This window comes from Choloepus didactylus, chromosome 1, assembly GCF_015220235.1.
Source record: "Choloepus didactylus isolate mChoDid1 chromosome 1, mChoDid1.pri, whole genome shotgun sequence".
Lineage (NCBI taxonomy): Eukaryota > Metazoa > Chordata > Mammalia > Pilosa > Megalonychidae > Choloepus > Choloepus didactylus.
This window is the reverse complement of record NC_051307.1, coordinates 215,438,237-215,451,356: the sequence shown is the minus strand read 5'-3', so window position 1 is coordinate 215,451,356 and position 13,120 is coordinate 215,438,237. Positions and strand designations below refer to the sequence as shown.

Below are 13,120 nucleotides of genomic sequence, written 5' to 3'. Positions count from 1 at the left end.
TCACTATGAATGCTAACTAGAAGACTTGCTGAGGCTATTCCCACTCAAGGAACTGCAAGATGAAAAAACAGACACCTTCCAATTCTCTGAGCAGTTCTGTACATGAGTCAGACTAACTATTGCTCAAACACCCAGGCTACCGCAATGTGAGAAACGGTCAGCAAACTTTTTCTGTAAAAGGGACAAGCAGTAAAGAGTTTAAGCTTTCTGGCCACATGGTCTCTGTTCCAACTACTCATCTCTGCAGCTGAAGTGCAAAAGGAGCCATAGTCTGTAAGTAAAGGAATGGAAGTGCCCCGTGCGCCAATAAAACTTTATTTACAAAAACAAGTGGTAGTGGGGGAAAAAACAGATGGTGGGCTGCAGTTTGCCAGCTCCTAAACTTGGCAATAGGTAGCTTGAGCCTCTCTCCCAAATCCCAAATTGGAACCTCTGTGAATTGGTGGTGATGGGCCCTAACTTGCTTAGTCTCAACTTTGCCTAATAATCACCTGTGGTCAGTTGTGGCTACCTATTGAGAATTCCAATAATAACAGCATCGACAGCAGAAGCATCAGTAGTGACATAGTGTCAAAAGCAGCAGCAGATAACAGTGGCTACTTATTTTATGCCAGGGACTATGTTAAAATTTTCACTTATGCCAGGGACTATGTTAAAATTTTCACTTATATCATCTAATTTCATCCCCACAACCCAAGGAGGTAAGTGCTATTAATTATGCCCATTTCACAGATGGGGAAACTGCTGCTCAGAGCAATTAAATCAATTAAATCAACATCATATATGTGTTTAGTGGCAAAACTTGGATTTGAAACAAGGTCTATCTACATGGTTCCAAAATTCATGCTCTCACACACCACACCCCCACCAATGGCATTACCTTAAGAAGAACTAAGAGAAGTCCATCTGATCAGAGGCATGAAATTAAAATCTGGACCACTAAACCAAACTTTCATAAATGGCCTGCTTTACCTTTGCTACATTTAAAAATGTTTCTACCAGTAAAGAACAAGCCTATCCTTTGGCAGTCCCACTATTCTAGCAACATTTATTCCTAGGGGTATATACCCGTAGCTAATAGTACCACATCTGGTTTGCTGCCCTTTTAATGCACTGATCTGAAGTTCCAAAAGTAATTGGAACAACTCTTTCTCCTGCCGTTTCTATGTCTATGGCCAAATGCCAGGGAGACTCTCTGATGACGCCAGCTCTTCTTGGTGTGAGAACCAATACTGCAGAGTTTTGGCCTGAAGACACCAGTGGTACCATGGAATCTTCAGGATGAACTCTTTCCAGCATGACGACAGTATACCACCATTTGACACCTGTCTCATTCTTTTCCTATTCTTTAACCTTATTTCTGCCATTATGTCTACCAAGTGATTTCAGGTTCTTCTAAACCAAACCATATCCTTTGGGATTCCTCACGACTGTCCTATCCGGATTCCAGAAAAGGTACAACTAAAACAGGAGTCAAGAAACTATAGTCCATGGACCCTATCCAAGGGGCCAGTCGTTTTTGTAAAGGCTGCAAAGTAAGAATGGGTTTGACATTTTTAATTGGTTGAAAACAAATCAAAATAAGAAAGTATTTCATGATGCATGAAAATTATTTGAAGTTCAAATTTCAGTGTTCATAATATTTTGTTGGAGCACTGCCAGTCTGCCCCATCCTATCAATGGCTGCATTCCCACCACAATGGCAGTGTTCACTGGTTGTGACCAAGACAATATTGCCTGCAGAGCCTGAGATATTTACTATCTGGACCTTTACAGACCTTTCTGCACCCCAGAAATACAAAACAGAGACTCCTTATATTATCCAGGGCTAACGACATCAACAATTGCTCCACCCCAAAGACTGAACTCACTTAGGTACATTTGTAACTGAGTAGTGGGAAAAGTTTGAGGCCTTTCATTCTTTCACTGCCACTTATAATTGGAGATGCTGATGGGATATAACTTCCAATTTCCTGACTAACAGGATTATTATTCTAAATTGATGAACTGTAAATAGCAGGGCACTTTATGCCTCTTCCTGATAGCAGAGGCTCAGAGTACAAAATGATAAATTTTCTTTTGGTTTCTTGGCAAGAAGCTATATATATGTAATTCTGGACTTCATCTCCCAATTTTCTTCATTTCTCAGAAATGGTGACAAAAAGGCTCTAATTAGATCACTCCAATCAGAAGGAACTGGGTGTGATGGAAGACTTCAGAATCACTATGTGTTCCTTGCAAAACAAAACAGATAGGCTATTCTCCCTGTAGGGGCAGGAGATTTATCAATAGACAAAAGGATGCAAAAAGCCAATAGATAAGGTGTAATTAAAGATCAGGCTTATAAATTTTTTACTGACATAAATTTAGAAGGATTTGCAAGTGGAAATTTAGGATTTAAAACCAGACCATCATTATGAAAATGATACCTTTCAGTTTTATATGCAACAACATTTCATAATAGAGATTCATGAAGACCAATATTCCATGCCTCAAGCCATTTCATACAAAGAATTTGAATTATGCAGTGTCAAAGTAATTTCCAAAGCAGTCTATCTTCTACAAGCATTCCTCTTTAATTAGCTGTAATACATTTTCCATATCTATTTGAGCATCAAAATCTCTTCTAAAAATAACAATTTAACTACCATAATTTTGGTGTTGTTGGAAACATAATCCAGAAAGGACTGCTTATTCTTGTGTATCTTCATTTTTGTGGTCCTTATAATGTACCAAAAATATTTCCAACATAATGTTTACCAAAGCAATCAGAATGCTCTCTCACTTCACTGGATAGAAAACTAAAAGTGAAATTAAAAATGAAAAGAACTGCAGAATCCCGTAGAGTAGAGGGCTGAAATATATTCAGCCAACAAGATGTGATTAGAAAATAAAGTTGTATTTCTTAGATTAGAGCATAATAGAGCATCAAGCAGCTCAAGCCTAGGCTTATATTTTCTGCTCTCTGAAATCTCAGCCACTGAGAAAACAGAAAAGAAAAAGCCGTGCCTTTCGGAAAATTACAAGTTTGGTACAATAACTCATTAGCAAGTAAAGTTCAGGAATAAATGCAAATTGAGAGGAAAAAAACACAGGTTGAGAAAACAGGTGGGAGAGATAAATTAAGGTACTTATAACCTTGAGGAAAAACACACTTGAATATTTCAACTTTTAGTGAACTACAAAAGGTATGAACAAACAGAACTCAGGCGTGAAAGTGATTGAAAGTGCGCTTTCGAGTGAATTTAATGAGATGTTAAGAGGCCCGTGCGAATGTGAACCAGCGGAACAATTCAGCTTACCGGAGTAGGCCCAGTACGGGTCGCCGGAAGCCTTGCGCCTGCGGATCTGCACGGAGCTGCCTTGTCTGTTCTCATGCGGGGCCCGCACGTAGCCTTCCGTCAGCGCTGGAAGAGCAGGAGAAGCACAATGAGACACTGGAATGGTGTCAAATGCACACACGCCCGGTGACGTCACTGCAACACAGACCTTGGTGATGACGGAAAATAACCTCCTTATTTTACAGAAAAATGACTTCACAGAATTTGGAGCCATAACCATGATTACTATTATTATTAATAATAGCTAAGAATGGGCCTTTATTCTGCACCAAGAAGCTTGGTGTACTGGGTACTTAATATACATTTTTCTCATCTGATCTGCAAAACACCCCCAGGCAGTAGACACTGGGCCCATTCTGTAGATGAGCAAACTGAAGCGCCAAGAGATTAAAAGACTTTCATCCATCCAAGGTCACACAATTAGTCACACAAAACTGAGGTTTAGGTCCAATTATTAAGTATAGTGAATGCCCTATGTGCGAAGGCTCTCTAGCCACATTTGATCTTCACAGAGCAAGGGGGCATTCTACCTCCTTTACAGACAAAGGAACTGAGCCAGAGAGGCATAGTAACTGGTCCCAGGTCACACAGCTAAGCATGCAGTGAATCAGGAAACAGAACACAAGCACCCCTACATCAAAGCCAGGTCCCCTACCGCCCAGTCACTGGACACACAGAAACCTGGGAAACTCCTTATGGGATATTCCAAACCTCTACATCCTTCAGGCCACTAAGAGTCACCCGTTGTACCTCATGCTATGAAAAAAGAACCCCAGCCAGGACATCGAGACTCAGAAAAGAAACAATACTTAATGATGTGTTTTTGCAAGCTCAAAATGAATCCAATCAATCAAGCAAAAGCAAAAATATTCCATCCCATTATTCAGAGCTCCCATCTGTCTGCTACAGTGTTTAAAGCCCTTTCCTCCCAGCTTACTTCTGGATGCAAATTTCTTTTGTTGTGAGCCCACACCTGAATGCACTAACTTGTATGAAGACAAGTATCACAGGTGCCCAGAATCCAAAATGAAATGAAATTACACTTCAAACAATACACCCCACCTGACTATGTTAATATTTAAATGCACCCAAACAAAATCAAGTGTGCTTTTAAAAAGCAAAGAAAATGGTTGGGGGAACTGCGTATTCAATTTGCAATTATGATGGCATCAAGGAAACACATTCTCTATTACAAATTAGTCAATCGAATAATAACATTAATATCATCATGATGGCCTCAGCCTTGGCGACAATGTGCCAGTCAAGAAGAAAAATCAGGGAATATGTAAAGTACTTTATGCTTACACTTCAATTGCAAAGACTGGGTTTAAGAGAAGTAATGCTTTAAGTAGAGAAGCTCCATAGAGATGGACCCTTTAGGGGGCAATGTGAATCTTGCAAAATCCAAACACATGTCTAAACAATAAACCTGGTGTCAATTATGTCTGCCAATTAGCACTCCGTGACAAAAGTCAAAATCTAAGTTTCTGACCATTTTTAGAGTAGGATGAAGGTTTGAAATCCATCCCACGTCTTTGCGGATGAATAGTTCCGAGTCCCAGGCAGTTGACCAGCCTAAACCAGGGACCAAAAGAAAATTTCCCATTTATCTATCCTATTTTTGCACACTGAATAATTAATTGGTAGGTTTATTTGTTTTCTTTGCATATAGGAAACTGTAATATATGTTTACTGTGCTTCTTGGAGCTACCTTACTCAAAATGATTATTTCCAGATAATCCTTCTTTGTGTCAAGACATTGAGTAAAACACTGTCTTGAAGGTGGCAGTCATAAATGTGACTTCCATTGGGGTATGTAGCTGAGCTTCAGTTTCCTCTTCTGTAAAATGGAGCTAAAAATATCAAGCTCATATGACTGGTAGTAAGACAGCACAAGCTCTTGGGACCAGAGCATCTAATTTACCACTAGCCATAGGGTGTTTTTTAAATGCCTGTTTTGACAATGATAATGTAGTGGATCTTTGTTGCACAGGACAGCCTCCCTTTTTATAATAATCATACCCCACTCCATGTTGCCATGTTGTCATGAACTAGATGGCCACTGCCTATTTCCCCACCCCTATCGGCTCCAGGTGTGGGCCTATCAATCACTGTAAACATTCCCTGGGCCCCAGTGATGTGTTCAAGGATGGGATGGGGACACTGCCCAATCAGAGAGACTCTTCTCTCTTCCTGTAGTTGTACTGACATGAGCCCAGAAGCCTCAAGAGAGTGGATGAGGATCAAGTAAGGGGTCAGGAGGAGAACTGAAATATGAACCAAACCAGCAGAAACAAAATCTATCAATCAATTCTGTTGACAAAACTTAAGCCTGGATAAAGCCAACTTGAAGCCAGGTCTATTTTTCTGTAGTTACATGAACCTGCTAAGACAGTTTGAGATCACTTTTTGATCCCTTACATGCAACAGATTCCCAAACATCACCGGGGTGACTTCAAACAAATCACTTAAACCCAGTCATTGCAAAGTAATGGAATGTGTATCCCAAAGAGCAGATAGCTTCCCAGCCATTCAGATACATTACTCTGTGGTATGAGGGATCTTCATGTAAAGGATTCAAGCTGAGCAGCCAGAATGCCTGTGGAAACATAGTTCCCTTGGGTAAAAATAAGAGGTGTGGTGCTGCTGTAGGCAGGGGTAATAGAGGGGACACCAAGGAAGGTGGGTTAACCTTGTCCCATTCACACTCCCTAAAATAAAGAGGTACAAAGTGGGTCGGGATTGAAGCAAGGTCAGGATGGACAAGAAGACATGCTTTTGAATGACAAGCTGTGTGGCCTACAAAGGGCTATACACGTCTGGGAACGAGGAGCCCATACATACTTTGCTGCAAACCTGCTACTCATAGTGGAGCTTGGCCTCTGGTATGTGTCCCATACATAGTGAGTGAATGAATGAATAAAGCATGCCCAATAGCAAGGCTCTTTGCAGTACAGGTCGGGGATGGGGCATGGGTAAGAGTATATGTATCCATCTGTGCAGCATGTGTGTGTGTGTGTGTGTGTGTGTGTGTGTGTGTGTGTTTACACAGCTATAGGCAGAATTATCACCTTCCCCCACTGACTCTCTTGTGAGCCACTGTCCACCCCTCAGAACAGCAAACACCTAAAACATGAAGCCAGAAGGGAATGATCCCGAGTACTTAAGAAGCAACTCTCAAGGAGGCAACTCAGAAACGGTTAGGCTAACAAAAGGACCTTATCTCCCTGGCACCAGATTTTTTTTTTTTTTTTTAAACAAATAAACTACTGATTAAAGGAGACTATACTTAGTTTTTCCTTTTATATTTAGTTTTTCCTTTTTCCTTTTTCCTTTTATAGTCCATCTATGTTAGCAATGTGTGATTTCTGTTTCTGTCAATGAAACACAATCATGCATTACTGGCACTTGCATAATTTAAAACAAAACAATTTCAATATCATCCTCAAATGCATGTTAATCATATAAGAAGATTTTTTTAAAAAAACTTTTAAAAATTGTTATGTGAATAGTGGTAAAAATGTATAGAGTATACTGAGTAATTTAGTATTTTTTGGCAAGGAACAGAGATATGCAAAAAGGAAAAAAAAATCTATGGTCCCCAAATAAAGATACAGAGTCAGCACCCCAATTTCAATCCATTTTAAAACACTTTGTACTCTGAGCGCAAAAAGCCAACCAATGGTGACATGGCAACAGTATGGTCTGGCTATGAATCATGCTATTGATTTTCAATATCTTCTGTGCAGAAAATTAAATTATGCAAATGAATGCCTTTACAGATCCTTACCTTAATGTGAAATTGCATACTTGCTTATGTCAGCAACTTCATTACACAATTAAAAATGGAGCATGCTTATGAAAATATGTAGTTTCAATCTTCAGAAGAGACAATAAGTATAAATCTAAATCTGCTTATGGCTATTGTGTGAATAATAAGCAGGGGGAGCTGGTGCTATGCAAACATATATTTCACCAAGTTCCACAGCACCAAGCCCACTACCGTTTGGGGAAGTGAAGTTGTTTATTGGTAGCTTAGGAGGACTGTTTCAATGCTCAAGGAACTGGGGTTATGGTGAGATAAAAACTGCAGAAGACACAGGAGCAGCCCAGTGGTATACACAGTGATGTATACTCCGCCTCGACGAGATCATCTTGAATACGATTCTAACCATCACCCCCACACACGGCTTGGATAACAAACACGGACACGAGGAATATCAAACTTGGGCAGTCTTCAAGGGCCTGGCTAGTATAATAATGAAATTGGTTTAGAAAGCAGAAATCCATCCTTCTCATATCATCCAGGAAAAGTTGAATCTCTCAAGTTTGACAAGATGGAAGTGGAGATTTCAAAACCAATAGCATTAACTAGCCAATGATGCTTACGTCTCTCTCAGCAGGAGACATCTTAAGTCGAGTCGGTTGCTAGGCAGAAAGCTAAATGAGTGATAGGTATTTTCATCAGGGAGTTTCCATAACTCTATCGCCTTTCAGAACTTCCACTGAGCCTAAAGCAAAAAAGATCAAAATGTTTCCAGACCCAGAGTCCCAATCCTTTCATATAAAAATGTCCTAAGAGTGAACCTACCACTGAAGATATCAATGAAATTGTCTCCTATATGCATGATTTAATTTCCCAGAGCCAATGGACATAGTTTATAGCAGTAAATGTTTTTATTCTGGGAATATAAAAACAGATGCATATACCATCTGCTTTCACTGTATTTTCAGGAGGATTCTGTATAATCCTTAACACTCAATGTTTCACAGAAATTTTGACCTGGAGAGATGGAAAGAGGGGCTCCCGCAGAGAGACTTTCAAGCTGCTTTAACCCTTCTGAGCTAATTCACAGGGTGAACAAATTTCATTTAAAGATCTCAGCTCCTCTAAACCCTACATCAAATAACATTCTTGACAGATGTCTTCTAAGGCTTTACTGTTCGAGAGAAGAAAGGGTCACAGAGTCTACAAAGGATAAAAATAAACACCATTACATATTCCCCTTCTTCTTCCAAAATTGCAAATGTGTTAACTGAAATTACAGAGTACAATTAATGTCTCACTGTTAGACAAAATTGGTCATCCATTTACAGAGTCATTTGTAAATCTAGAAACAGAGAGTTTAAGGTGTACTCCAAGAAAGGGAGACATGTGCTCAGCAAACATTTTTAAATAGCCTAAGGCACCGCTCTACCCTACTGTCTCATCTTATTACGTAGAACCAGTGATGTCCATTCAGATCACTACTAGGCCATAATCTTCTAGAAGAGAAGAATACTTGCATGGCAAGGCAGGTGTAGTATGAGAACATCCAAAGTTCCATCTACAACATGGTCCCACATGTTGTTATACCCAAAGCAACATGGTTTTGTGATGCTTGAGAATATTTCCACTTAACTATAGGTCCAATTCTCAGTAATTCCAAAGGACTTAGAAGCCTGGGAGAATAGGTAAGCATCCATCCAAAACTGAAAATATCAGAACAAAGAAATCCTGGTTCCCTAGTGCCAAAATGGAAATTACTTAGGATGATGGATGGATGACTTTCATCTAAGGAGTCCAAGTTCTCTGCCAGAGTTACTGCCAAAAATAAGCCCTTTAAAACCAAGCAATAGGCTCTCACATTTTCAAATCCAAAACACAGATTTCCACAATGGTAGATAAGCAGTTAAGCAGGCTGTTTATATCTATTATAACTGCTCCTACAACAAACAAATTAAAGATCTCTCAAGGATGGCTAAATCTCTATCCAACACTATTTTCTCTAAATTTTACAGAGCATTTAAAAACATTAAATCCCACACAATAGTCTAAAATGAATAAATCTTTATCCTTTTTGTGCCTACAATGGGCAAAAGTATCAGATTATACTTAGTGTAATTAAATATTCCCATCAGCCTCTCGTTTCCTTTGTGCATGCATTTCAATTAATTGTAGTAAAATGTACTTGGTGAGTGTCCCAAAGAGTAGAATCAAGAAGTATGTTCCTTTGTAATGACTGCATTATAAATTGTCTCTCTGCTTGTTTGTGAGAGGTAGCTATTCTCAAAAACAATAGATTATATTACAGTAGATTACCTATTTTATCATATTCAAATGCACTTATTGTCCCCTTTATATACAAAAAGAATAATTCAATCATCAAAAGTGATAAAGAGACTTAATACAGAGCCATGTTTGGTTTTTTGGGTTTGTGTGTCTGTGTATTTTGTTGTTGTTGTTGTTTAGTAAAATAGATTGCCAAAACTCACAGGCAATTCAAGAGAAAGAGGAATCACACAGCAGTGTAATATCCTAGGTGGGAATAAAAGAAACACAAACACACAAAAAAAGTTTTATAAAAATGAGATGTCAGGGAGAAAATACTTCTCTTTGTTATTTTACTCTAAAATAACGCCAAGTTTGAAAGGCAGAATCCGTTCTTTTAAATCAGAAAGGACTAAAAGGGATGAAAAATTACAGCTATCCCTCCACTATTAATTCTGTCATAGTTTAAACACTTGAAAAATAAAAATACATGCCTCCCCCAGCAGATCTGATCTGACAAAATGAACCCCTCAAAAACTTATTTTTATAATGGGCTCATTAAATATTTTTGACAAACATCTGAAAAATATGTTCAATATTTTTATTTTTAATCAAATAATGATTTAAATCATTTAATCAAATGATTTTTAAACATTGAAAAGTTATGTTTAATCATTAAATGTGTTAAACAGTGTCTAATGAATAATGTTCACTCTTTCTCAGAGGTACCCTCCTAAAAAATAAATGGGCCCCAACTTCAAATACTTTATAACACCAAACAAATAAATCAACCAACTCTTCCGGTCCATCTTAAAACTATTTGGTTATCAAAAACTCAAGTACCTTGATTCTTTAATATTACCAGGAAAATGAGAATTAAAAATGAGCAATGTTGTAATAGTAACAAATGCCCCAAATCCATGCTTTCAATTTTACAAGTGTGGTTTCTCTTTGAATCCTTGATGATCAGCAGAACTGATGATCACAGCCCAGAGACTGCACACTGGTGGTCACCGTGCTGAATACAGATACCCATCTAGATGTCCTGCTCCCCTTACTCTGTGTGTGTGTGTGTGTGTGTGTGTGTGTGTGTGTGTAATTATTTACAACATTTGACAACCCAAGAGATAATCCTAATATCTGTCTTTTAATTTTTTTTTTTAATGGAAGATCTGGAATTTGTTCCCAAATACCAACAATACACTATATGAATTAGTGACTAGCTCTTTAGAGACGAGTCATGAGTATGCAGCAGATCACAGTTCCCAGCCATTCCCATTTCTTGGCTTACATTTCCTCGTAGTCCCTGTGGCCACTCGAATTTACCAACCGTGGCCTAGCCCAATAATAAATTCTTGAGTATGTCATTTATTATCTATGATCCAGGCATTATTTAAAAGTAACACCAATATGTTGGCTCATGTAATTATTCCAACAATCTTAAGGCTTATAGGTACAATTATTCAGAAAGTATATGTAACTTACCCAAGAACATGTAGTCCTCAACCTAGGTGTTACACTAAAACTGCACAATTGACACTACACAACAGCTATTATTCACAATACTGGATTTTAGGAATCAAAAACTAAGTTAAGAGCTAGTACACCTGCTCAAAGGTAAACAAACATCAAAAGTGAATAGCGTTTCTACAATGGGCCTCAGAAAACTAATAATGTAACAATATCGAAGAAAAGAAAGTGGTCTAAGCAACTCTTCCCAGCATGATAGGCAATGGTTTAAGATAAAGTCATGTTCTGACAGTACTGGCAGAAAAATTAGAGTGATTTTTCTGACATGATTTGGAGAATATCCAGTTACAAGTATATAAACATTAGTTATTGTCTATAAAGTAGAAAATCACTAATATCCAAGCAGAAATAATCATTAAGTTACAGCTTGAGTTAAGGAAGCAAATAAAAAAGTGATACGCTAATTAAATAAATCCTCTTCGTTCACATTTTCTTTTGTTTAAAATTTATAATCAAGACTGTCCAATAAATTTTCATCTCTGAGAAAGGATAAACTTTGTAAAATAGCTTTTATGTAGTCATTTATACACACATATTCCATGAGAAATATAGAATGAAGTATTATATAGTTGTTATTTTTTAATAGAACTAAAAGAAAGTGGACAGACAAACCTTGATTGAATGTGACTGTATGCCCCTTTCAGAACCGCAGCACATCCAACAACTCTAGGGAGGTGTGCCGGCAGCCAACGGATGATTCACTTTTCCAGAGTTCAAAGATAAGTGACTTTCAGGGAAGCCACTAAAAAAAATTCCCGACCCATGGTTGATGGCAGAAAATGTACTGTAGGCACAAGCCCTAGACCCTGGGTTTAGGGATCAAAAAGAATGAGTTTCCAATCCCATCTGGCACTCCAACCTTGACACCCCTTTGTTCAAGACACCATGTCACCGTGAGGGTAGACATGATTCCAAGCTCTAGTCAATCCTGACACCTGTGACCTGCCCTACATCCTGGTCAGCCACTCAGTGGTCTATATCTGCCCAGAGCTGTGTGCTTCTGGTCAATGAGGTATCTACTCCAGCTCACACTTACCATCTGCTTAAGTAGTTCCTAACTCCTTCTGATCATAAATAAAATTCTAGGGAATTCAGTAAGAGTTAGGTAAATATTCCTAAAGTATCTCAAGGTATCTACAAGATGAGATAATATTATACCAAGGCATTCAACAACATACACCTGCTCTCTTATAGCTTCCTGTCCCCTTCCTGGAGGGAGGGGGAGACAATAAATAAACACATAAATTAAAAGTTGTATACATAGTATAAATGAAATAAATATGATATGACCATGGAGACATCAAGTGCACGTAGAGTAACCAAGGCAGGAAATAACCACTTTAATCGAGGGCATTGGCAGGGAGAGAGGAAAGAGTTCTAGCCAATGGAACAGTCTGCATGAAGAAGCTGACGCAGGGAAGGGGTTGTCCTGAGGCCACCACGGCTGAAGCTTGGTCAACTGGTGGGAGAGATGAAGCTGAATGGGGATTAACAAGGGCAGGATCATGCAGGGCTTTAAAAGGGCTTTGTAATGAGCTTTGGGAAGCACTGAAGGGCTCTAAGTTGACAGTCACTATAGTCTGATATATGCTTTTCTTGAAAACAGCTCTATGAAGGTATAATTTTTTTTAGTTTATTTATACACAGTTGTATAACCATTATTGTAATGTAATTTGAGGATATCTTTACCAATATATGTTTATAAAAGATGCCTCTACTGTGCAGTAAACAGATTGGCAATAGGCAGGTAAGAGCAGAAAACAGCTCACCATGCTGGCCCTCAGGTGACACAAGCTAAATCATGTATTAAGTATATACATGCACGGTGTTCTGGAGGCAAGCTTTTGAAGAGCAACAAAATATTAGCCTAATATTTACATCCAACTCAACTCGTTTTAGTTTTATTTTGCTATGATTTTCTACCATCTTCACCTTGGCCCTTTTCCACCTGAATTATTATTTGTACTAATTTTGCCAAGAATTGGGTTATTTAGATATGCCAATTGAAAAGAACAGTTAAAGGAAGTCAGACCAGATACAACTATTTACACACTAAATGAGGAAAAGAAAGAAGGCAAGAATACTCACTACCCCCACTTTTTTTCACTTTAAGTGCATAAAACTATACCAAGATCATACAAAAAAAAAAAAAGACCTGCCCATTTGATTCTTGTAGAGGTACACAATACTCTATTTATGGAATCATAGGTTAGTGCCT

General features: G+C 38.4%; 1 protein-coding gene across 5 annotated transcripts in view; it reads right to left on the bottom strand.

The window, feature by feature from the left end:
• The window catches only part of PTPRG (protein tyrosine phosphatase receptor type G), a 686,843-nt gene that overhangs the window by 521,055 nt on the left and 152,668 nt on the right, over nucleotides 1-13,120 (bottom strand). For 4 of the 5 annotated variants that reach the window (XM_037799495.1, XM_037799505.1, XM_037799497.1 and 1 more), the window contains exon 2: nucleotides 3,303-3,407. The exons of the other annotated variant lie outside the window; for it this stretch is intronic. In XM_037799495.1, the coding sequence (XP_037655423.1) occupies nucleotides 3,303-3,407 (105 nt within the window). The remainder of the gene's footprint in view (nucleotides 1-3,302; nucleotides 3,408-13,120) is intronic. 5 annotated transcript variants of the gene reach the window in all.